The sequence below is a fragment of the Sminthopsis crassicaudata genome, chromosome 3 (genome assembly GCF_048593235.1).
Source record: "Sminthopsis crassicaudata isolate SCR6 chromosome 3, ASM4859323v1, whole genome shotgun sequence".
Classification (NCBI taxonomy): domain Eukaryota; kingdom Metazoa; phylum Chordata; class Mammalia; order Dasyuromorphia; family Dasyuridae; genus Sminthopsis; species Sminthopsis crassicaudata.
The window spans coordinates 560,880,737-560,906,906 of NC_133619.1; the positions used below are offsets into that span (position 1 = coordinate 560,880,737).

A 26,170-nucleotide genomic window follows, 5' to 3' on the forward strand; every position below is an offset into this window, starting at 1 on the left:
ATTCCAAACCCCTGTTTGGTCTTTCCCTTGGAGATCAAGCCACAACCAAATTTCAAAGGGAGAAGCAAGGATAGTACAGTTGTCTCCTGGCGAGAAACCAGAAAAAGATAGTTTTTGTCTTTTTAATTAACAAGGAAACCAAAGCAAGGGTACCCACTTTAAACTGATTAATAAATACATACTTTGAGGAGCTAGACAGGAGAAGTATTCTTTTGAGCTTGGCTAAGAGATGGGGTTTTGGCAAAATAGGGGGGAAAGGTGGATTAAAAAGTAATATTAATAATCAAATGATAGAACTCAGTATTAATTGTCTTCAAGATATTATAAACATTGCTCCACATTTCTATTACTCTACTCTGGAAAAGAGGGTGGAAGAAGTATCTTTTTACAACTCTTTCTTGTATCCAATTTTAGGTTATTGTAAATTAAGCTCATATTTAAATACAAAGTATTCTGCTTAGTATTTAAGTTCTTCACAACCTGGTCTCTTTCTGTCTTTTTAGTTTTTGTGTTTTTACTTATTTTACATTACTCCCTTCCATGAACTTACACTCCAGTGATTCTGTCCTGCTTCTTCTTTCCCATAAACAAAAACACATTTTTCAACTTTGCACAGAGTTAACCTTTGGAATAGGCATTTCTGGCTTCATGCAAGAAGAAGCTTAGACACTTGAAGTACAAGAGGGGAAAGTTCTTTCCTCTTTTACCATTTGTCATGTTTGGTGGAATAAATGGTTGTAAGAAAGTTGTTTCTCTGGCACAATCAGGAAATGTTTGAGATGTGACATGAATCTAGGTGTTCTTGATGCAAAAGCCATCTCTCCATATGTGCCATCACACTTTATCTCTCCTTATGTACAATTCTTAAAAAAAAGAACTCTCCATGAATGCTCATCAGCAGAATACTAAGTGTTTTCCTTTTCCAGGAATTCCCTCCTCTTTGAATTTCATCTTCTAATCGGAGCAGTTGAAAATGCTAGATTTTTAGAATGTCCTCTCCCTTATATTTGAGAAGACTCCACTATCATCTTTAGTCCTGTCAGCTGATCCTTCTCACTTGCTACAAGGCCCAAGCAAGTAGTTTCTGAGTTTAAAAAACCAACTCTTTTTAATGTAGCTTAAAACTCACTTTCTCCAGATAGTCATTTTAGAACTTAGAATAAATTGCAATGTGGCAAAGAGCGAGTTCTGATTCCCAAATCTTAAGTTTTCAGATGTAACAAAAACAAGATGACTTTAATTATTAATATAAAGTATATGTCTATTTTCTTCCACTGATCTTCTTTTCCGTAAACAAATCTGATAATTACATCCAAATCATAACATTTGAAATCTATTACTGCCAAACCTCCTTCTTTAACTTTTTTTTTTCATTAATAAAATTTTATGAACTGAATGAAGAAGAAAGCAATAAATGTTGGAGGGCATGTGGGACAAGAATTCACTACTGGAAGAATTGTGCAGTAATCCAACAATTGTGAAGAACAATCTGAAATTTTGCTCACTGTTCTAAAACCGTGTATACCCTTTCGCCCAGCAATAACACTAATACCTCTGTTGATTAAATGAAAAGATGGTAAGAGAAAAAGGAAAATAATATAGATGTTCTGAAATAATTTTAGCAGTTCTTTTTGGCAGCACAGGACTGGAAACTGCAGAGAAGTCCATCATTTGGGGAATAGCTGAACAGGTTATAGTGTGTGATTGTGATACAATACTGCTACGATAAAACAAATGATGAGCTCAATGATCTTAGTAAAATATAGAAAGAAATAAAGATGCATGAAATGAGGAGAGCCAAAAGGACGCTGTACACAGTAACAAAATATTGTTTTAAGAAAAACTGTGAGACACTTTTTGACTATGATAAATTCCCAAGTTAACTGCAAATGAGATATAAAGGAAGATGTCATCTGCACACAGATAAAGAACTGATAAATAAAATTATAAGGATGGTGTAGGTATATACATTCATGCAAACACAAACACACATACCATAAACATATTTATGCCTAATGGTAGCCATCTCCAGGATGGGAGAGTGGAAAGAAGAAAAAAGTGAAAAAAAAGAGAATTACCAGATAACTTTATTATACATTTTAAAGGATTTTTATGTAAATCCTTTCTTCCTTTTCCCCCCTTATGTTCAGAATAAAATTAAAAAAAAAAACAACAACTGCAATGTGCAAAATTAGCAGATCAGTAAACTGAAACTACATTCTAACTGAGTAGATCTCAAATTCACACTGAATATCTAAATTTCTGAATATACCTAAGGCTGAATTTGGAACACCTCCTTAATAGCCCTCAAAGAATCAAAGGGGGCCAGTTGTCTATGTACTTCATCATTACTGTTGGATTAAACCACGCTGCAGCATTTCATTCTCACTGAAACATTTCCCCCATGGTTCCTAACAAATAGAATCAACTCTGAAATTCAGAAAAGGAAATTAAGATTTCTAAATAAAAAACCTTTTTTTTATGATTCACTCAGGATACTTCCTTTGAATTTCAGTCCCTCCCAACACAAGGTGGAAATTCACCTGGTCCAGCATAAGATGAGAATTCAATTCATTATTAGATTATCCCGGATTACCTCTCTGCCAAAAGCATGGTTCTGCTACTTCCTGAAATTCACATTCTTGTGATTGCATTAACAGTGAGCACCATGGAGTTCATACCTCTGGGAAAATGGCTGTCACATATGAGTTTATTCTTGGCTTTGGAGGTCAGGAGAATTCACACCTTGAAAGAAGGAGGGGCTTCATGAATGTGCTTAGCAGTATATGAAAGGCCTAAGAGGAGACAGACTCAAGAGTTTCCTTTTCCTGAACACAGAGAGGAAAGGCAGACCAGTGGAAGCTGAAGAAAAGATCCCAGGAGAAAAAAGAAAGGTAAGTTTTCCTATTAAAAACTTCATTTCTGAGACAGGAATGCAAAAATGTCCATCACAATATGGCAGTCATTGAGGTTGAGAGGTATAGTTCACCACATTATACTATAAAAATTTGGGAATGAGTCTTCTGAACCCAGCAAAGGGAGAAGAGAGAAAGAATTCATGTTCATGGGTTCTTTCCTAATCTATGTCAGAAGAAGTGGAGAAAGTCAGCTTGCTAAAAGGATAGGATTAGTATCTTCCCTTGTCCACCTAGCGATCTGAATTTCTCCCAGGATCAGTTTTCAAATATACTTTAGAAACTACCATTCCTTAAAGAAAGTATTCTCCAAGCCAATGATAACCAAATGAACTCAAAGATAGAAACTCATACCCAATTAATTGGCAAAGATCAGAAGAGATAGAAAAAATGGACAATGCTGAAACATCTGGGAGAAGATAGATGAACTGACACTACTGGTGGAGGTGTGAGTTAGTTACTCAAGTAGACATTTATAATTATGCCCCCAAATGGATCTAAAGTATCAAGAATCCATAGACATAGATGAAGAAATGTTATTCTCAGTCAGTCATAGATGAAAGGGTACAAAGACAGAGTATCATCAAATTCAGTCAAATAGTGATCCTATCATTTTTCCTTGTAGTGCAGAATTAGAAAGAGCCTTGGTACTCTAATTCTATGATTGCTATAGGAATTCTTGAGAGGAACAGACTTCAAGAGGCCTCAAAGATCTCCAAACACTATATATTTTTGGATGGAGATGTAGAACCAATTAGCCTAAAGAAATAGAGTACTGGAGTGGGTCAGAGGAGACTTATTGCTGAGGAAGTGATAAAAGGGAATGGGATCGAGGTGGTACAGTGCACAGACTGCCTGGTTTGGAGTCCAGAAGAGTTCTCATCTGAGTTCAAATGTGGCCCTAGAATCTTATTAGCTTTACAATCCCGGGCAAGTCACTAAAACCTGTTATTTCATCTCCTATAAAATGAGCTGGAGAAGCAAATACCGAAACCACTCCAGTATTTTTGCCAAGGAAACTTCAAATGGGGTCAAAAAGAGTTAGATATCACTAAAAATGATTGAACAACAAAGAATCCCATTCATCTGGGTGAGAGAGTAACTTGGCAAGTCCAAAACTTTAGATTCTTTTGTTGGGGCAGTCTGGAGCCACCATGGATGCCATTTCCTGATCTCTCATCCACAAAATATATTGATTTTCCAAAATGTGTATTTCAATTAATTTATACAGATAGTAGGATCTCTGCCATGACTGGGGCACATGCAATAACTCTTGACTAAAAGAAAAGAAAGCTCTTTAATTTAAAAAGACCTGAATTGGTAATTACTTCCTAATTACTCTTAGGTGCTAAGGAAATAATTTTCCAGGTGAAATTTCCTCTTTTTTTCCCTGAAAATAAATCTTTCAGTTCAAATGAACCTCTGCCTGATATCATTGGCAGTTGTTTCCCCCAACCCATTTTCACAGTTATGGCTATTCCTCAAGTATTTGGTAGAGTGGATTGGTTTTCAAGTTCTCTTTCCTAGTAGTGAACTCTTTGAAGAGTGGGATCATGATTCTGTATTGTTCTGAATCACTCAAGACTTTGACAAAACCTAAAGCTTAGTAATCATTGAATAAGTAGTCAGTTGATTGATTGATTGATTGATTGATGAGTAAACACTGAGATTCAAAGTCTGCCTAAGAGAAATGGGGAATAACAGGATAATAACTAACAAAAGTTTTTTTTTTTTTTTTTTTTTTTGGGGGGGGGATGACAAAGTCCCTTATATTTTACAAAGGCTGTATCCCAGTACATACAGATTATGAGGGTAGGGAAGTGTATGGGGAAAACTTAAGCTCCAGCCCCTACTCACTTTGATGTTGTGTGCTGCTCTAGTTTAAGACATTCCCAAACTGGAATTCACATGCTTAGAGGCTCCAGAGGATATCCCAGGTAGGTGTCCCTCTGAGGAAAATTTTTGTTGTTACTGAAGACCAATTTAGAAAGTGCTGGGAACCTTAGAGTTCATCTAATTTCATCATTTCATTTTACATAGAGAGAAACAGACCGGAAGAGTTTTTTTTTAAAGTGATGACCAAATTCAGTACTAGAATTTGAGCATAGTTTCTGAATCCAAATTTCTTATTATCCCTTTGTAACAGAATATTTCTTTCATTATTATTTATTGCTATTATTACTTATTATGCCTATCATTTTATTATATAAGTGGCATAATTGGTACAGCACTGGAATGGAATCAGGAAGACCTACTTTCAATATCCAGCCTCAGATATTTATTTAGTTGTTTCATTCTGAGCAAGTTAGTAAACCTCTTTGCCTCAGTTTCCTTGACTGTATTATTACAGAAATAGTATCCCCTAAGTCTCATTCATTGTGCTGATCAAGTGAGGTGATATTTGTAAAATTTCTAGCACAGTAATTGGCACATGGCAGACACTTAATAAATGTTGATTGATTATTAGTTGTTGTAAGCCAGAAAATTACAAAAGTAATGGAAAACTCCAAGCATGATCAATTCATTAGTGAATCCAGAGGCCCTAAATTTAATTGGATCTAAGATCTTCCTCACTATCAGAGGCCCCTCCTCTTGGGTGCTAACTACTTTTATATACTCCTAAAATAAGGAGACATTACAATTTACTGCTCTCTCAATTCCAGAAGGGGGTGAAATCTTAGGGATGTCTACCAATCATAATTATGTCATGACCTCTTCACAGGTCATAAATTCCAGGTGATCCAAAGGTCCTAAGACCCTTTCAACAACATCTCAGGAGATTCTACAAGACATGAGTCCCTAGGGTTTGACCAATGCTAGCCTACAGTCTAAGGAAGTTGTGAGCTGGAAATAAAGATCAGTAGGGAATGGTCAGAAGTGGTTCATAGGAGGGAGAGCTATTGCACTAGCAAGTGAATCTTATTACAGCCTTTCCTAAGTCAAGGAGGGGATCAATGCAACAATTACATGCTATTACATTACTAACAAAAGGAAGGTAATTGAGAAACATAATAAATATAATCTTCAAGGAGGATTAATTCTTATCCTAACAGCAACTTGAATTAATCATTCTGTTTGATTCACTAATACAATCACTGATAATCATAAAAATCACAACAAATTGATTAAATACTGATTGATTTGAATAAGAGTATCAAAATTATCTCATACAGCTTTGGAAATAGGAGAGCTTTTCTGGTTCTGAGCAACTCACTTGGCCTCTCATCCTGAGGTTCCCTATCCACTATGCAGACAATTTCATGTACTTGATGGGGGTTTTGTGTGGACCAAAAAAAAAAAAAAAAAAAAAAAGTATGAAATGCATCATAAATGTCTAAGGTGAAACTAGATGTTATTACATATTATTGTGTCTATCTTTCTAAGTGATGGAGTCTATACCTGTTAAAGACTTTCTCCAGGTTTATGGGGGATATCATCAATTATGATTTTGCTTGCTATGGTGTTCTTGAAATGTGCTTTTTAAAACTTCAGAAATGAAGGAGTAGAAGTATTCTTACACTGCCTCATTTTCTCTCTTCAGAATCATGGTTGATGCAGTACAAGAGGGTCTTTGTGTTAACTGCTTGAATGAAGTCATTAAGCTAATCACAGCTGAATGTGGACATATAATCTGCATGTCTTGCTTAAGGAAAAATACCTCTCCATCTTCTTGTTGTACTACATGCTGGGAATTTTCTCAGTTAAGAGATCATCAATTTGATATTGCCATGTACCCTGAAGGGGAAGGCATATGTGAGATACACAGGGAAGACCAGAAGCTGTTCTGTGATAGGAATAAGACCCTACTCCTTCAGGAATGGCACTGATTGTCCATGCACAATTTCGTTGTTTCTGCATTAACAGTATTCAGATCTAAGTGATAAGCTATGTCAGAATGGGTTCATGGTCTTTTGTAATGTGCTGTTGTCTCCAGAAGCTGCTGTTTGCTCTCTGGGAGGAGATCTGCTGTGTCAACTCAAATCTCTCAGACAGATTCTTCTTCCTGTAGAGAACTGTTGTCTCCAGACAGTTGCTGTTAACTCTGGTCCAAAGTGAGACTTCCCTCTTTTATCCTCCCAGAGAATGGGTGTGGGATAATGCAAAGGCTTCTGGGAAAAATTACTTCAACCAATGAACTTGCTCCTCCTAAGCATGCAAGCTCTTCCCCAGAAATTCACAAGTACAACTCCCAGTCATGGCTGGAACTAGAGAATTGTCAAGTACTGACTTAGCACTTGGTAAGAACCTAACAGTCTTTCCTTTGGTGACTCTTCCTAACAAATCAATGAAAAAGTACCAGCTTATCAGGGTTATTGAGTTTCTTAGTTTCAATTAGGTCACAGAACTCAGGCTGAGAAAAGAAATTTCCTAACTGCTTATTCCTCTTTCTTTACAAGAGAAGATGTAGAAAAAGATGGAAATCTTTCACAGAAAGATCAAAATAGTTCAGAAAAGTGTATTAAAAGAGAAGGAGCAACTTCTGGTCTGGGCTGTGGTATGGAATGTAAGTATCAAGATACCTCCCTCAATAATATGTTGAATATCCCCAATCACAGATAATTTTCATTAAAAGCCTCTCAGACTTAATTGACTTGTCTGGAAAGTGAGGAAATGGAGGTTCATAAGTAATATCTCACTTATCACATGTCACTAAGGAATTAAATTTTTTTCAGCACTTAAGTGAATATCCACTTTATTATTATTATTATTATTATTATTAATCATTTAATGGTATTTTCTTTTTCCATATACATATAATTTCCAACATTAATTTTTGCAAGATTTTGTGTACCAGATTTTTCTCCTTTTCCTTTCCCTTTTCCTCTCCCTAAAACAGCAAGCAATTCAATATAGGGTAAATTGCAATACAGGTGCAATTTCTCTAAACATGTTTCCATATTCATCATATTGAGCAAAAAAAGCAGATTCAAAGGGGAAAAACAAAACAAAACCAGAAGCCAAACAATAACACAAAGGTGAAAATACTATGCTTACATCATATTCAGCCTTTTTTTTCCTCTCTGAATGTGGATTGAACTTTCCATCACAAGTTTCCTGGCATTGCCTTAAAATAACTCATTAGTGAAAAGAGCCAAGGTTATCACAGTTGATTAGCACATAATCTTGTTCTTACACTGTATAATGTTCTCATGATTCTGTTCACTTCACTTAGCATCATTTCCTGTATGTTTTCTTTCTTTCTTTCTTTCTTTTTTTTTTTTTGCTGAGGCAATTGGGGTTGTGACTTGTCCAGGGTCACACACTGAGGAAGTGTTAAGTACCTGAGGCCAGATTTGAATTCAGATGCTCTTGAGTTCAAGGCTTTGCTCTATTTTCTACACCACCTAGCTGCCCCTCATGTAAGTCTTTCCAGGCTTTACTGAAATCACCTTGTATATAATAACTTAGAGAACAATAATATTAAATTACATTTATATATCATAACTAAGTAGGTAATTCCCCAATTGAGGGGCATCTACTGAATTCCAAGTTTCTTACCACACAAAGGGAGATGCAAAAATATTTTTACACGTATGAGTCCTTTTCTCTCTTTTGTGATCAAATGAGTTCAGAAATTTGAATCAAACTAATATCTTCTGACCTGAAATCTAGAGTTAAGTCTTAAGTTGTCTCTCATTGGAGATGACATCTATCCCTGCCATCTTGGTTCAGCTTTCTGATTTGTTTCCCAGTCTTAAGACTCCTTCATCAATCAAAACAGAAAAATGAGATTTTAAGGGAAAAGGGGATTAACCGGATAGGACACATTTGATAAATAGACTTTGAGAAGTAAAGAGTTTGCTAAGCAATAGTATGAATTGATCACAAAGTGGCCTTGAAAGAGTACTTGGAAAATACTGAATTACATGATCCTTCCACCATCATCTCCCATAGTAATAATCACATATTAAGCTTTTCCTATATTTTAAGTACTGTGACAATTGGTGGGGAGAAATTAAAAGACAGAATAAGCCTCAGCCCTTAATGATCTCTCAGATTAATGAAAAAGAAAACATGAAAAGAGACATGTTTGGCCAAGAGATATACGAATTAAATTGAGTATAATCAAGAGGAAGAAGAGACTAACATGAAAAAAAAATTGGGAAAACACTGCTCATAGATTGGAGGATTTTATCTGGAGTTGGAAGGATGTTGGGAACTCATCAGGTAGTGACAAGGACAAAGTGAGTTCCTAGCATTAAAAGAATTCCAGTGATAAAGAAATGTGTGGATAGAAGAGCCTCTCTGAGTACAAGGAGGCCATTGTCACTGCAGCCTAGAATACATGGAGGGCAAAGATGTTGAGGAAGACTGGAGAGCTTAGACACATATTTCTGATTCATTTCCAGTCAGGCAGGCATGTTCTTATTATCAGACTTAGGTATTTATTTACTTAATAATTCCCCCCTAGTAATATTAAACATCTATAAAACAAATGTTAAAAATGTTTTTAAGTTCTAGGCACTCTTCCTTATCCTCACCCACAATTAAGAAATCACATGTGAGTTATGCCAAAACATCTTCTCAAAGTTGTGAAAGAATAACATAGATCTTTTACCTCATTAAATAAAATCCTCAAGAAAAATTAAATAATGAGAGAGAGAGAGAGAGAGAGAGAGAGAGAGAGAGAGAGAGAGAGAGAGAGAGAGAGAGAAAGAGAGAGAGAGAGAGAGAGAGAGAGAGAGAGAGAGAGAGAGAGAGAGAGAGAGGAGGATGAGAGATAGATGCTTTATTCAGATATATCAGTTTCTTCTTTGGGTATGGATATGATTTTTTATCCTAAGTCTTTGGAATAGTGTGGATGATGCTCTACTGAGAATAACAAAGATAGACATTGCTATTCTTTTTTATAAATTATATTTCACGTTGTTCATAAAGAATTTCGAGATGGTTTTTTTTTCTCTCCTGTGTGCATCTGCTCAATCATTTCACATAGAATGATAATATTGTATCACAAGTGGCCATCCCTCCAATTTCCAATTATTTTTGTCTTGAGAGCTGCTATGAATATTTTTTGTACATATTGGTCATTTTGCAGCCATGACCGGGGACAAGACTGAAGCTGCTCCAGCAAGTCATGCACTGGGACCGTATGCTGGATTGCCATCCTGGTGTCATAGTCATACTCATAGTCATAGACCTTACTGCTGAGCTTCTAAGTTGCAGGGCATTGGGGCATAGGAAATTCTTATCAACTCTTACTCATTGATGAAAAGCAGAAAACAAGAGGAAATAAGAGGAGAAATTCCCTAAGGGTCTCTGTAGAGAATGATTTTTAGTAAGGAATCACCATGTGCCTCTTTCCCAAATTATATAAGATAAAGAAGAAAGGCTAGGTACTGAAGGATATAGTTGTCCAAAGAGAAAGATGTTTGTAAATCAGAGGTGTAAACCATTTTCCATTCCTTACGCTTTCTTTGTACTCTTAGAAAGCTCATTTTCTAACTTCTTTCATTTCTACCTGGTAAGAGGAAGTTATGTTGTGCTGACTTCTATAAGATCTCTTCCATATCTATTATCTTAGACTATATTTTAGAAATGAAATCAAAATCCAGGAACTTATGATATACAACTAGAAAGTGGCTCCTTGGAGATAAGACTTTATTAGATACTCAGGCCTTGACAGCCCTGTGAAATGAAGAGATTCCGCAGAAAGATCTGTGTTAAGACATAAAACCTTCAAATATTGGGAGAATATTTGTCTGCATCTCAAGAACTTATGGCCCCAGGTCAATAGACAGATGGAGATATAATTTCCTTTCATTATTTCTTCTCAACATGATGGAGTACAGAAGTGACAAAATTTGGGGAAATAAAAGCTGGTGACATTGATGAAACAATTTACTTTGAGAGATTAAAGACACTATAGAACTTGACATTTAACTAATTGTACTGTCCCATGAATTTATTAAGAGCATCTAATGTAGACTTAGGTAATGAAGGCATAATTTAATTCATGAGAACTGGAGAAATCTGGGCATTCCAAATTTAAAAAATTATTCTTATAATTGGAGCTATTCTGATCTTTACTATAAGGAGAAAGAATTCACATGACTTACTGGGCCATTTTGCGTTACTTAAAAGCCACAAAGACTAAAATACTACCTTCACCTCTCCCTTGAAACCTTTATTATCCTACAAACAGATTTCATCTAAACAGATATGGGGGTGTATTAGAATAAAAGGAAATGCTTGAAAAAGAAAGATCTAGTCCTCAGCTAAGATTGCAGTTCCATTTCCTAACCATAGCATAATTATTTACTGAAAATTCTTCCTCCCAAGATACTAAATGTTCTGGTTATCCATAGAAGGAATGCTATAGAATTCAAGTAAGGTCTTCCTCTCACTAAGGATATTGAAATCCTTTCTTTTGGACTGAAATCTTTTCCTTTTCATAGGATATAATCTGACAGAGAGATGCAATGACTACAACTTGTCTGAAGAGAAAAAAAAAAAAAAAAAAAAAAAAAAAAAAGGGCTGTCACAATTGTCCCTGGCTTCTCAGAGAAGAAATACCTTGCCCATATATTTGGAAGAGTTCAAGCTGAGGATATTGTATTAAGAGGATTCTTTATTGAGGCTAAGTCCCAAGATAAAGTGTTTGAAGAATTCTATGCCAGAATTATCCATTTTAGAATTGCTATGAAGAGGGATGAATCATCTACCAAGTTTTTTCTCCAATAAAAGGGCAGCATGAGTAAAGAGCCTTTGCACAGAAGTTAAGGTAGTTCTAAATAATGTTGACTCATTGAATGAATTCTTGCCAAATGTTCATGTGTACTGCTTTCATATTTGGTCAATCATAGAATTATAAATCTAGAGCAAAGCTCCTTAACTAGGCATAAATGAAATTCCTGCCCACCCCCAAAATCAATGGATTGATATTAGGGGGTCTGTAAATTCCTGATATTCTATCAGGACCAGCTTCCCAAAACATTCCCATTAGCAATGGAAAGTTATTTCTAAATTAGTGATGACCTGATCAACATAGGAGAGCTCAACTTATGGAAAAACCAATTTGATATACGAAATTACTAAATATTCACTCCATTTTTCACAATCCATGATCTGCCTTTCTTAGGTGGCAGGGAAGTAGGATGAAAACACATAAAGAAAATTCTAGATCAATCTCCCTAATGAATATTGATACTAAAATCTTAAATAAAATATTAGCAAAAAGATTATAGAAAACCATCCCTGGAATAACAGACCATGACCAACTATGATTTTTACCAGGAATGCAGGGCTGGGTCAATATTAGGAAAGCTATTAGCATAATTGACTATATCAGTAACCAAATTCACAAAGAACATATGATCATCTCAATAGATGCGGAAAAAGCATTTGATAAAATCCAATGTCCATTCCTATGAAAACCACTTGAAAGTCTAGGGAAAAATGGACTTTTCCTTAAAATAGTCAGGAGCATTTATTAAAAACCATCAGTAAACATCATATGTGATGGGGATAAAGTGGAACCAACCCCAATAAGATTAGGAGTGATCTTATCACCATCATTATTATTATTCAAGATAGTATTAGAAATGCTAGCTTCAGCAATAAAGGTAGGGAAAGAGATGAAAGGAATTAGAATAGGTAATGAAGAAACCAAATTAGCATGCTTTGCAGATGATATGATGGTATACAGAACCCTAGAGATTCTCCTAAAAAGCTATTAGAAATAATCCACACCTTTAGCAAAGTTGCAGGATACAAAATAAACCCACATAAGTCATCAGCATTCTTATATATCACTAACAAAATCCAACAGTTAGAGCTACAGAGAGAAATTCCATTAAAGTAACTGCCAATAGTATAAAATATTTGGGAATCTATCTGCCAAGGGAAATACAAGAATTATATGAGCAAAAATACAAAACACTTTGTACACATATAAAATTACAGAGTAAGATCACTTGTACCATCTTTTGACGCTACTTCTGAGTCAATCAATCATCAGGAGTGGGCACAGCTTTTGCCCAGCATGTCTCAATCTGAAGAGCTACAACTTTCTCTTGACCTGAATGCAGCTCTCAGGTCAGAGACTTCCCATTAATCAACAGGTACCTAGCATAGCTGACTGAATTGGGCAAACAGCTCAGCTCCCAGCTTTTGCAGAGTAATGGAGGACAGAAGCAGTGTGACACACACAAAGTCTTCAAGTTCTTTTGTGAAGATGACTAGACATTACTATGTGAGATGTTGGCAAACCCCAGAGCATGGGGCTCACAGGATTTCTCCTGTAGAACAAGCTGCTCCCAATTTCAGGAAGAAGCTCTAGCACATTCAGAGTTGCTTGGAGAAGCACTTTGAGGAAGCAGAGAAACTTCTTGCTGAGGAGGAGAGAACTGTTGTTGACTGGCAGGAAATGATCATAGGAGAATTCTACAAACTGCACTGCCTCCTGATGGAGGAGGAATCTCATTGTCTTCCAAGGAAAAAGCAAGAAGAGCAGGGCAGAGTATTTCAGCAAAGGAGAACCCTTCAGGACTTCAGGCTAGATCTAGAGGAAGCAGATTCCCAACCCAATCTTGATCTGCTATTGAGTGTCAAGCAGTTGCTGGGAAGGAGTGAAGCAATATTATCCCAAAATGCCAAAGCCGTTATTCCATAGTAGAGAATGTGTCCCATCTCTGAAATGATAGATGCTCACCTGATTCAGAGGGGACATTAGAATGGATCCTCCATCACCCAGTCCTTTCTAAGAAGGCTGGCAGGTGGACACCCAACCTGGTGATGACTCTAATCTTCCCATTGTCCTTTCTGAGAAAGCCTTCAGCACAGGCAGACAATATTGGGAGGTTGATATAACAATTACCTCAGTAGATACTGGGGATTTACACACACCTGAAGAGACAAAGTGGTGGCAGCATGACTCATTGTCCTTCTGTTCTTCCTGTGATGTGGCCAGAAGAAAGAGGATTACTGTTTACAATAGTATCCTGGAACATTGAACCACAGACTGAAAGGCCATATTCCCAGGATAACGCCCTACTTAGCATATCAAACTGGCATTCTGGCTTTTTACACTGTTCTCTGGAGTTCTCTTCTTTATCCATTACCAAAAATTTCATTCATAATACCTATTACACCTATCTTTTTCCTGGCTTCCAGTTCTAGGAACAAAACTTGGTTTCATTTCTGTCTAGGTGATTCTCATCTTTGTACTTGCTGCTATTCATTTATCAGAACATTTCTCCAGGGAGGAGCTCTCAACCTACCACTAGGCTTCTTGGCTGGAGTTCTTCCATCTCCAAACTTTCCCTGCAAGAAAATAAATATCATCAACTTCTAGATAGCTTGCCATTTACCCTGCAAGCTGAAAGGGGACCATTGCCAAGTGTTTTGTGCCTTCTTGTTCTGAGTGGATCCCATGTATTTATGAAGTTTTACAACATCAATTGTATTCCAGAAATTTAAAAATTAACATCAACTCCTATGAAGACCTTCATTTTCATAGCTTTCCTAGAATTTGTTAAAGTTCTATGAGGTTCATAGATTTCAAAATTCTATGAGGTTCATAGAATAGAGGTTCCTAGAGGTTCCCTTTTCTAGTCCTGTGCCCCTTAAACTACAGTAAACTTTTTTTTTCTTTTTCTGAGGCTGGGGCTAAGTGACTTGCCCAGGATCACACAACTAGGAAGTGTTAAGTGTCTGAGACCAGATTTGAACTTGGGTCCTCCTGAATTCAGGGCTGGTGCTCTATCCACTGCACCACCTAGCTGCCCCCAAGTCTAACTTTTCTAAAATTTTATTCACCTCTTTATAGAATCTAAAGACATTTGAAGAATGTAACTGTAACTTCCCTCTCAGAGATCACCTAATCCCAGGCCTTTGGAAGCTCTGTTAAACAAAGAACCACTGCCCAAGGAGGCAGTTGCATTTTATGTGATCACTTACTGCACTCCTTCAGAAATAGCAGCTTCCAGGGCATCCATTTGAAAGGCACTGGAGGCAACATTGTTACATCTTTTTATAATCTTTTCAAGGCTCGCATCCCCATCTAAGGAGAGCATGGCTTTCTGGCAATGGGCATTAGTGTTCTCTCGAACTAATTTCCAAATAAAACCAGCTGCTTCTCCTTTACCTACTAATCTCTCAACAGCCACCTGTAGGGAACCACAAACATCAGGGAAAGATTCATCTAGGCTCTGTCTGCAAAGTCTGCTAAATCTGCAGACAGTCATCCATTGCAGAGACTCCCCAGTTGTAAGGAAAACGTCTTATTCTACATCCCTGCCTATGGACTCTAAGCTGGTTATTTATATTAACTCTCCTTTGGGATTACCCCATGTCTAGCCCCCTCAGCATGAATAGGTGGATCTGCAGAAGGGAGACACCTGGAGTTAGTGCTTCATTCTAAGAGGAGATCTAGCAACAGGACACACCCCTTCTCATCTCAAGGAACCACCTGTAAGACACAACCTCCTGCCTCAGAGGCCAAACCCCTTTTACCCCCTGGGCCTGTCCTACCAGCTGACATACATGGCAATTCTCAGAAAAGGAGAAATGTCCCTATAACAACTTCCTGGCTTCTCTCTCCTCTTCTGTTTCTGCTGTTCAATAATTGTATTTTAATCAGTTTCATACGTTATAAAAATTTGAGGCATATTATTCTTAACACTCAAAAGACCAATGGATTTGACTGGCTCCAAAAGACTGATGGAAGAAGGAAATTAGAGTTAATATTCATTACCTCAATTATCCCAGAAAGGCAAACTCTATTTTTTTTACTGCCAGAAATCCTTGTAAAGCCTATCCACAATGCAAAATTGTTGAAGAATTTCTCAGTCCAGAAGTCTAAATATCCTGCTGGATAACAATTTTGTCTACCTAGGTAAATTTGGCTGGATATCTTATTGATCAGGAGGCAAGATTAGAACCTAAAATTTTAATCTGCCTTAAATGACAGACAGTTGGTAAGTAGATAGAATTTACGAGAAAAAAAAAGAAAGATTAAAAAAAAATCAAAGAAACAAGAAAAGGAATCACCTATACTAGTTTGTATTTTTTTTTTTTAATTCAGGGCAAGAAATTAGAAAACCAGAGTATGTATCAGTTGGGAATGGCTGTGAATGTTTTGGTATCAAGATGCAAGAGAATACATTTGAAACAGAAGAAATGACGAAAAGAACAGTTTCTAAAATTCATAGGAGGAATTTCACATTTGGGCATCTGTTTCAGATAGAAAATATATGTAGGATTTAGTCTTCCCTCCTCTTGTAGGACTATAGTAAAACAATAAAGTATTGCCAACATATATATGAATTTGACAATATCAAATAAATTGCTGTTTGTTTTTAAGTTTATGTTGTCTATAATAATATAGGACTTTTACGTGTCAAATATTTATCACTTTATTTGCTCACATTCTCTGCTCTTAAGAACATTAGGAATTTGACATCTTTTTTTTAAGAAGCTATTTTTATGATTATTGTTAAAATAAACTTTACTGATCACTTTACTTTTTAATCTTCTGTACTTTCATTGCTTCTCTCACTTCTAGAAATCAGTCTTCTATAAGGTAAAATTAGAAGGGTGAAATATAGGTAGAAGTTGGGTGTAAGAGTGTGATAAGTTTAACAGTAAGCAATATACTAAAGTCAGATTGTGGTGAATAGTATTATAACTGAGGCACATTTTCCCCCAGAACAAGATATCATTTTAATAACAGCCATGTGTAAAGTGTTAATAAGATGGATGGCACTGGCAGGCAAAATCCAGGGATTGTATGACTAATTTTTTTCTTAGGCTAGCTGTTATAAAGACAGTGGGACTTTGATTTCTGGGTCACAATGAAAAGAGACATTGAGGGCTAAGAGAGCCTTCTAAACTTAGGTTCGTTTTCCTTCTCATTGACCTGACAAGACAGTGGCATCTTTTGACAAAGGTAAGAGCGCTAGTAGTTTGTATGACTGCTGGGTGAAGTAATAACTGAAAAGGATATGAATGGGACCAGGTGAATTCAAGCTTACATCTTGACTTTATTTCTTACAGCTTCCTTTTTATATCCCACCTTAAGCATGTTTTTCTCTGTTATACATTATACAAATGCCAGAAAACCACACAAAGTATAACCAAGGTTGTGACATTTCCTTGTTCTGTTAGTCAAGGCACATCCTGTTTGTGTTTTTCTCTTAGGGGGCCCTTTTTGCTTCTACATAAGGTATACTCTGGTTATATTCTGATCTTCTATATAAATAATCCAAGGGAGCTTGGATATAGGTCACCAGCTTTGGTTAGGGGGCTAGCCAAGTCCCCTAAAGTCATCCAAGAGACCTCATCTTGCTTGGATTTTCCAAAAGACTTACATCTGACTCCTGATTGGTAGATTGGCAGATAGTTCAGGTACCGATAATCAAGACATCCTCAGCCAATTATGGAATATTTATTAATTGACTGTCTTCAAAGGCCTCTAATAAATCTTGGCTAAAAAATAAAATCACACCAAACCTCTTTTTTGCCCTTCCTTGGAGATCAGATCTCAAATTTTAAAGTGAGAAGCTAGGACAGTGGAGTTGTCCCCAAGGGAGAGAGCAGTTCCAACTAGTTCTTTTTCTTAAAGAAGAAAGGAAAGCTGGGGTGCCACCTTTAAAGTGGCTAATAAGTAGATATTCCAGGAGGCTAGGACTAGTAAAGATACCCTTCTGCATGTGGCTAAGAGATCGTTTTTTGGTAAAATAGTGGGAAAATAGAGATGACAAAATAGTTTTAATTATCAAATGATACAATATAGTATTAATTTTCTTCAATATGTTATAGGTATTACTTTGCATTTCTATTTCTCCCCTATGGAACCAAAACAGTGAAGGCAGAAGTATCTTTATATATATATATATTCCTTGTAATTGATTTTGCTTATTGTAAATTAAATTCATTTAAATACAAGGTATTCTGCTGGGTATTTATGGATCTTCCCAACCTGGCCTCTTTCTATTATTTTAATTTTTGTGTCTTTTTTTGTTTTCTTTTTATGTTGGTATACTATTCGCCTCCATGAACTGACAGTGACTCTGTCTTGCTTTCTTTTTCCCATAAACAAGTAGGAATTTTCCATCGTTGTATAGACCTGATCTCTGGAGTGTGTGTTCCTTGTAGAATCCCTAACCTGCACCTTGGAGAATCCCTGGCAAGCAAGATGAAGTTTAAGCACTTGAAACACAAGTTGATGGAAAAGGTCTTTCTAACTTTTACCTTTGGTGGAATACTTGGAAGACGAAAGATATTACAGAACAATCAGGAAATATCTGAGGGATGACATGAATTTAGGCCTCCCTGATGCAGAAGGTATCTCTCCATATGAGCCATCACTTTTTGTCTCTCCTTATGTCTAACAAAATTTCTAAAAAGAGAACTGTCCCATGAATGCTCATAAGCAGAATACAAAACTTCAGATCTCCCTTGCCTCTGAATCTCATCTTCCAATAGGAGAAGTTGATAATGTTTCCTTCTTTATATTTACTTCTGACAGCTGATCCTGTTACATTTGCAGTCCTACAATATCCAAATAAGTAATCTCTGAATCAGAAAGGCCAAACACTTTTCTATGAAGCTTAAAACTCACTTTCTCCAATCAGTCATTCTGGAGCATAGAATAATCTACAGTGTAGCAAAGAGTGACTTCTCTGTAACCTCCTCTAGCCTTCTCTCAAACCAACAGCAGATGAAGCCTCTAAACTGGTTTTAAAGTCAAAGAATGCACAAATATTTGTAATACAACACATTTCTAGAAGAAGATACCTTGGAAGAATTTCAGAACAGGTCTGTTTCAATCAGGCAGGGGACAGTCTGCCAAACCCAGACCATAGTATATAGTGAGACCAGGGCAAGAAGCTGGAGTGGAAAGTCAAAGTGTTGTAGCTTCCACGAACCTGGGAATGTTCTGTGAGGCTTCTTTAGGCCATTCTGTCCTGGTTGCAAATAGATGGTTTGGCAGATTGGCCTTTTCTAAAAGACAAATTGTAAATCAATGAGTGCAGGAAGAAGACACGACCTAGCCACCATTACCCAGCACTGGAAATCAATTAGCAGAACTACCCCTGGGCAGCTGTCACTCTTGTTTTGCACACACTTCAAGCCTTAAAAAAAAGAATAAAAAACAAAAAAGAATGATCACCATAGGCAGATTTTATGGAGAGAGAGAAAAACAGACCTCAAATCCTGAGGTTCCTAAAGGCAAAGCAACTCCAGATAAAGCCCTAAAGAGAGACAAAAGTTGGTCCCCATTTCACAAAACTTTCTTCAAAGATTGCATAAAGGATCTTAAAATAGAATTAGAAGAACAATAGGGAAATGAAATGAGATCATTGCAAGAAGGAATAAAAAATTTTCTATTTTGTGATCAATAATGATCTCTAATCCTTCTTTGGTTATAAATTCTTTCTTCCTCCACAAGTCTGAGAGAGGTAAACTATCCTATGTTCTTCTAATTTATTTGTAATCTCATTTTTTTATGCCCAGGTTATGAACCCATTTTGACCTTATTTTGGTGTACAGTGTTAAGTATGGATCAATGCTCAGTTTCTGACATACTGATTTCCAATTTTCCCAGCAATTTTTGTCAAACAGTGAGTTCTTATCCCCAAAGCTGGGGTCTTTGGGTTTGTAAAACACTAGATTATTAAAGTTATTGATTGTTTTTTCCTTTGAATCTAACCTGTTCCACTGACCAACTAGTCTATTTACAGCACCTTCATTTGATTTTTTTTTCATTAGTTCTCTTGAAATTCTTAACCTTTTGCTTTGCCATATGAACTTTGTTGTTATTTTTTCTAGGTCATAAAAATAGATTTTTGGAAGTCAAATTGGTATATCGCTAAATAAATAGATTAAATAGTATTGTCATATTTATCATATTTGCTTGCCCTATCCAAGAACATTTAATATTTTTTCAATTGGTTATATCTGATTTTTTGGTGTGAAAAGTATTTTGTAGTTTTACCCATATAGTTCCTGATTTTCCCTTGGCAGATAGATTCCTAAATATTTCATACTATTGGTAATTACTTTAAATGGAATTTCCCTTTATAATTCTAACTGTTGGATTTTGTTAGTGATAAGTAAGAATGCTGATGACTTATGTGGGTTTTATTTTGTATTCTGCAATTTTGCTAAAGTTGTAGATTATTTCTAATAGCTTTTTTAGTAGAATCTCTGGGGTTCTCTAAGTATACCATCATATCATCTGCAAAGAGTGGTAATTTGTTTTCCTCATTACCTACTCTAATTCTTTAATCTCTTTCTTGACTCTTATTGCCAAAGCTAGCATTTCTAATACAATATTGAATAGTAATGGTGATAGTGGGCAACCTTGTTTCACTCCTGATCTTACTGGGAAGGGTTCCAGTTTATCCCCATTACATATGATGCCAAAAACTTCTTGATGTACAAGTGACCTGTTGTAAGTGAATTCTAGCTGAATTTGGAGATATCTGTAGTTGCCAGAAACTACAGAATTAGCCTTGACCAGTGTAAAGCACTTGAAGATTCAAAACATTGCTTGAGACTTTCTAAGTATTCTGCTCCCTAGCTTATTGCATGTGCATGTGTTTTATTCCTTTTGCCCCTGAGCCCTGCTCAAAAGACTCAAAAACCCATAAATACATTCCCCTTTCCTCACTCTACTTTGAGCAGCTGTGAATTTGCTCTGCTCTCTCCATCTCTCTCAATTTAAACAAAGATAGAATTTTTTTTCCACATTTCTCTAGTACTTTGAAACCTTAGATCTAGTCATTAAATCACAGTGGAATGGCAGAGAAACTGAGGCAAAATGGAGATTAGAGAGTCTTTAATGTTTTATTTGAAAGGGAGAGATTTACTGGGACCAAATGGATCCATGGTTTCTTCCCAGGGCTGAATGGGACTATTGTCTCCAAGAATCTAGCAGAGAATGTTGAATACAAAAATTCCTTTATAGCGTAACAAGAATAATGACATAATGGGGGGAGGCACTGGAGAGAGAGAGGCACCTGATATTCTAATTAAATGGGATGGGGAGAGGCACCTGATATTCTAATGATGTCTAAAATCTAAGATCTTCAACTTTCAAACATTCTAATGATTAAGAGGGAAAGGTTGTGTTGCAGTATTGAGCATTACAATTAGGAATAGAGGCAGAATAATTCAGGGAAACTGGGTCAGGAAAATTATGGAAACTGAATTAGATCCATAAAAGGGAACTGTGGCACTACAACAGCCTTTAATTCACACTTTATACAATAAAGTTGTTTTCTCACAATAACTCTGTGAAGTAGGCAGCACAATAATATTACCTTCATTTTCAAGCCAAAATTTTCCTTCATTCAAATGTATTTGCCTACCTACTAAGCAAAAGGCTGTAAAGGGGATGGAGACTAAATTTTCTGCCTTCCTGAGAGTGTAAGATCAGATAATAAGAGTCCAGTATTTAGCTTGGATTAAACAATCTTCTCAGTTTGGCCATTGGAGGTTCAATTCAGGTCTCTTTTAGTTTCATATTAAGGCTTCCATTTCCTTCTGAAGGAACTGCCATCTCTCTAGTGGGGTGAGCTGGTCTGAAGTGATTACTAATAATATTATCTAATTTCACAGTGCTTTGAGATTTGCAAATTACTTTATATAGCTAATCCTGTTTGGTCTTTAAAAAAGCTTTATAATAAGAAGTTATTATACGCATTCTAAAGACAAAATGGCAGACAGAAGTTAAATTACTTATCTAAAGTCACAGAGCTAGTTAGTGGTTGAGAACATTTTTGAACTTTGTTCAATAACCTTATGTACAAGGCCACCTAGTGGCCTAAGTATTACTTTCTACTATCCCCCTTCCCTGCCACCTCAGAAAGGCAGATCATGGATTGTGAAATTGGAGTGAATATTTAGTAATTGTTTCTATCAAATTGGTTTTTCCAAAACTTGAGCTGTCATATGCTGATCAGGTCATCAGTAATTTGGAAAGAACTTTCTATTGCTAACGGGAATGTTTGGGAAAGCTGGTCTTAATATCAGGAATGTCAGGAATTAACAGACCCCCTAATATCTATCCATTGATTGGGGGTTGGGCAGGAATTTCATTTATGTCAGATTAAGAAATTTTGCTCTAGATTTATAATCCTGTGATTCATCAAATATGAAAATAATGCACATGAATATTTGACAATGATTCAACATTATTTAGAATCACCTGAACTTCTGTGCAAAGGCTCTTTACTCATACTGCCTTTTTATTGGAGGAAAAAGCTTGCTAGATAATTCATCCCTCTTCATAGCAATTCTGAAAGTGATGATAATTCTGGCATAGACTTTTTTTTTTTTTTTTTTGAGGCTGGGGTTAAGTGACTTGCCCAGGGTCACACAGCTAGGAAGTGTTAAGTGTCTGAGACCAGATTTGAACTTGCGTCCTCCTGAATTTAGGGCTGGTGCTTTATCCACTGCGCCACCTAGCTGCCCGCTTGGCATAGACTTCTTCAAACACTTTATCTGGGACTATGCCTCAATAAAGAATTTTCTTAATTATGATATCCTCAGCTTGAACATTTCCAAATATATAGGCAAGGTATTTCTTCTCTTAGAAGCCAAGGACAATTGTGACAGCCCATTTTTTTTTTTTTTTTTTTTTTTTTGCTTCAGACAAGTTTGTAGTCATTGCATCTCTCTGTCAGTTTATATCCTATAAAAAGGAAAAGGTTTCAGTCCAAAAGAAAGGATTTCAACATCTTTAGTGAGAAGAAGACCTTACTTGAATTCTATAGCATTCCTTCTGTGGGTAACAAGAACATTTAGTATCTTGGGAGGAAGAATTTTCAGTAAATAATTATGTTATGGTTAGGAAGTGGAACAGCAAACTTGTCTGGGTTATCTATTACTGTGCTTAAAATACTATGGCTATTGCTTTTTAGACATCAACTCCCGCCCCCCCCCCATCGATGCCCCTTTCAGCACGAAGCAGCTTGATGATCTTCGACGACAATTTTCCCTACCCCCAAAAGAATTTGTGTCCTATTATTTGAGAAGGGGAAATGATAATGTCAAAAAAAAAAAAAAAAAGAGATAGTTCAAGATAAAAATAATTAACAGAAAATTCTTGTCTCAGGAAGGGTAAAAAGAGATAATTTGAGATACAAATGATTAAGAGAAATTCCTGTCTTATTTACAAATATCTCGGCAACATTTTGGATAACATATCTGTGCAAATGTTGTTTTGATGACCCTAATTATGTATAAAAGGAAGTTCTAAAAAATGGAATCCTTGCACTCGGTCTACACCAGCCTTGTGCCTGCCAACTGGCATCCCCTTGCCAGTCAGTTTGGTCTTCCTGGAGGCCTAATGCCTGTCTATCCCTTTACTATCAATAAAGACTTTGTTTTGATACAGCATTGAGTAGCAAATTCATTTGTTACTGAACCTGCCCTTGGTTACTTTGGAGAGAGAGAGGTTAATCAGACTCAGGAGGAGAACAGCTAATACATCTTGGCTTAGAGCCCCAATTTACTCCTCATCAGTGAACTCCTGTGGGGTGAGGGGAGAATAAATTCTATGTATATTTCTTATCTTATATAGATGCCCAAATGGGAAGACTTCACATTATTTCCTGATAATCTTCATCATTTTTTTACGTGTCAAGTGTATTCTATTGCATCTTGAGACCATAAAGTGCATAGTGATATATACCCCCTTTGATTTCCAGCTTCTTGTCCCCCACCAATAAAAGTACTCCCAAAATATTTGTGTAAGTGATTTCTTTTCCTTATTCTTTGATGTTTTTTGTTTCAGTCTTTATTTTGGGCAATAACACCTAATCACCAATTGCCAGTCATTTGAACCTGAACAAAATTTTAAATTCTAATTTTCATTCAGATCCATAAGATATCCAGTCAAATGGACCAAGGTCGAAGACATTGATGTCCATATTAGCATTGATTTCCTACTCATATCAATTTTCTGAGGTCCATAAGACCCCAAAATTCTTTAGGGTGGCAATAATAATATGACTTCAATGTATGAGGCCAATTAAAACAATAGTGGAAGGGGCAGAGCCAAGAAGGGGCAGAGAGAAACCAGGAAGCCGTTTCTTAGATTCCTTAAAATTCTTTAGATTCCTTGAACAGATAAAGATAATTTTAGCAAAATTAAATTCATTGTAACAAATAACTTTGCCAAGAAAACCCCAAATGAGGAAACAAAGAGCTTAACACAAAGGAAAGAAATGCACAACAAGAAAGATACAAAGAAGCACACCAAAAGCTAGAATTCATTTCACATTTTTATTGAATGGAGTAAAAGATAAGTTAACAGTAATTCAAGTGACATAGGAGTGGAATAGCTTGAAATTCATGGCTTTCTAAGAACTTTGACAAATTCTAGGAAGACTATGAAAGCCACAGTCCTCATGTGTGTTGTTATTTTTTTTTAACTGCTGAAAAAGAATTGCTATGTTTTGAAATTTCATAAGCAGAATCCACTGCCAATCAGAAGGCACAACATACTTGGGAAGAGTCCTCTTCAGCTTGCAGGGTGAAAGGCAAGCCATCTAGAAGTTAGTGATGCTCCTTGTCTTGCAGGGGAAGTTTGGAAATGGAAAAACACCAGCCGGGGAGCCTAGTGGTGGGCTGAGAATTCCTCCTTATTTGAATGCTCAGAGAGACGAATAGCAGCAAGAACAAAGATGAGAATCCAGTGCACAGAGAGTCATGGGAGCAGGCTTTGTTCCTGGAAGTGGGGGGCCAGGAGAAAACATGGGTCTAACAGGGGCTACAAAGGAAATATCAGGTAACTGATAAATAAGAGAACTCTGCAGAACATTGTAAAAGGCCAGAATGCCAGTACGGTATTCTAGGTAGAGTCCTACCCTGGGAATAGGGCTTTTCAGTCTGTGGTCCAGCGATCCAGGGTAGGATTGCAAAAAGTAATCCTCTTCCTTCCTGACACATCTCAGAAAGAACACAGAGGGACAATGGGTCTTGCTGCCACCACTTTGTCTCTTCAAGCAGGGGGTGTGGATCCCCAGCATCCACTGAGGTAATCCTGTCACATCCACCTCCCAGTATTGTCTCCCTGAGCTGAAGGCCTGCTCAGCAAGGACCATGTGAAGATGCCCGTCATCACCAGGGTGGGTGTCCACCGGCCAGCCTTCTCCAGCTCTTACACTCCTCAGATCCTCAGCCACAATCAGGCAAGGACTGGCTGATGCAGGATCTAACCTGATGTGCACTCTGAAGCGGTTGAGCATCTCTATCATGCCAGGGACGGGACACACTCTAAGCTCCGGGATGAGCACCTTGGCCCTTTGGGACAACACTGACTCGCTCCTTTCCAGCAACTGCTTGACATCCCGGAGCAGATCCACATTGGCTTGGCCCTCTGCTTCCTGGAGATCTAGCATGAGGTCCTGAAGGGTTCTCATTTGCTGGGAAAGTCTGTCCTTCTCACTTCTTTCTTCTTCCTCAATCCTAGCAAAAGGGCATTCCTTGAATAAGTGCAGGTTGTACATTTTGTAGTATTCTTCTGTAATCATCTTGTGCCAGTTCACAAGAGGTCTGGGACTAGCAAGAAGTTTCTTTGCTTCCTCAAAGTGCTTCTCCAAGCAACTTTGAAGGTGCTGCAGCTTCTTCCTGACATTGGGAGCAGCTTCTTCTACAGGACAGTGCCTGTGAGCCCCGTGCTCTGGGGTTTGGCAACATCTGACACAGAGCAATGTCTGGTCGTCTTCACAGAAGAACTCCAAGACTTGCTGGTGAGTGGCACAGAGCCTCTGTCCTTCAGCACTCTGCAACAGCTGGGAGCTGAGCTGTTTCCCCAGTTCAGTCAGCTCTAGCAGGCGCCCATTGATACATAAAGGTGATTCTCTGACCTGAGACACTTGCCTGCATTCAGGGCAAGAGAAAGCTGTAGCTGCTGAGCTTGGGAGACATGCTCGGCAAAAGCTGTGCCCACACCCGATGGTGACTGGCTCACAGAAGTACTTCCAACAGATGGGACACGTGATCTGGCTCTGCAATTGTTGCAGCATTTCCACAGCAGCAGCAGCCATTCTCCTCTCTCCACTTGCTTCTGTTCTGCAGCAGCTGAGATGAAGAGCCTTCACTTCTATTCAAAGCAGTGCTTCTGAGCAGAAGAAGGCTCTCCTTTTATAGCAGGTAGCCCACCCCTCTAGAGCCTCCCTGGCAAGGTGTGAATTCCCCTGTCCCAGAATTCTGAAGTTCTACTTGTTAACTCTTCCCAGTTGACAGAGCCCTGAGGACCTCAGAGTTCACACTTTTAGTTGACTCCTTTGTATGGA

At 37.2% G+C, this 26,170-nt stretch overlaps 1 protein-coding gene across 1 annotated transcript; it reads right to left on the reverse strand.

Annotated features, from left to right (window-relative positions):
- Positions 1 to 14,812: 14,812 nt before the first annotated feature.
- LOC141562354 (E3 ubiquitin-protein ligase TRIM21-like) lies at positions 14,813 to 25,921 on the reverse strand. Its single transcript, XM_074302385.1, has 2 exons — positions 24,740 to 25,921; positions 14,813 to 15,025 (listed from the first exon to the last, which is right to left on the reverse strand). The coding sequence occupies exons 1-2, from the start codon at positions 25,919 to 25,921 to the stop codon at positions 14,813 to 14,815; spliced, it is 1,395 nt and encodes a 464-aa protein (XP_074158486.1).
- Between the last annotated feature and the right edge of the window lie 249 nt (positions 25,922 to 26,170).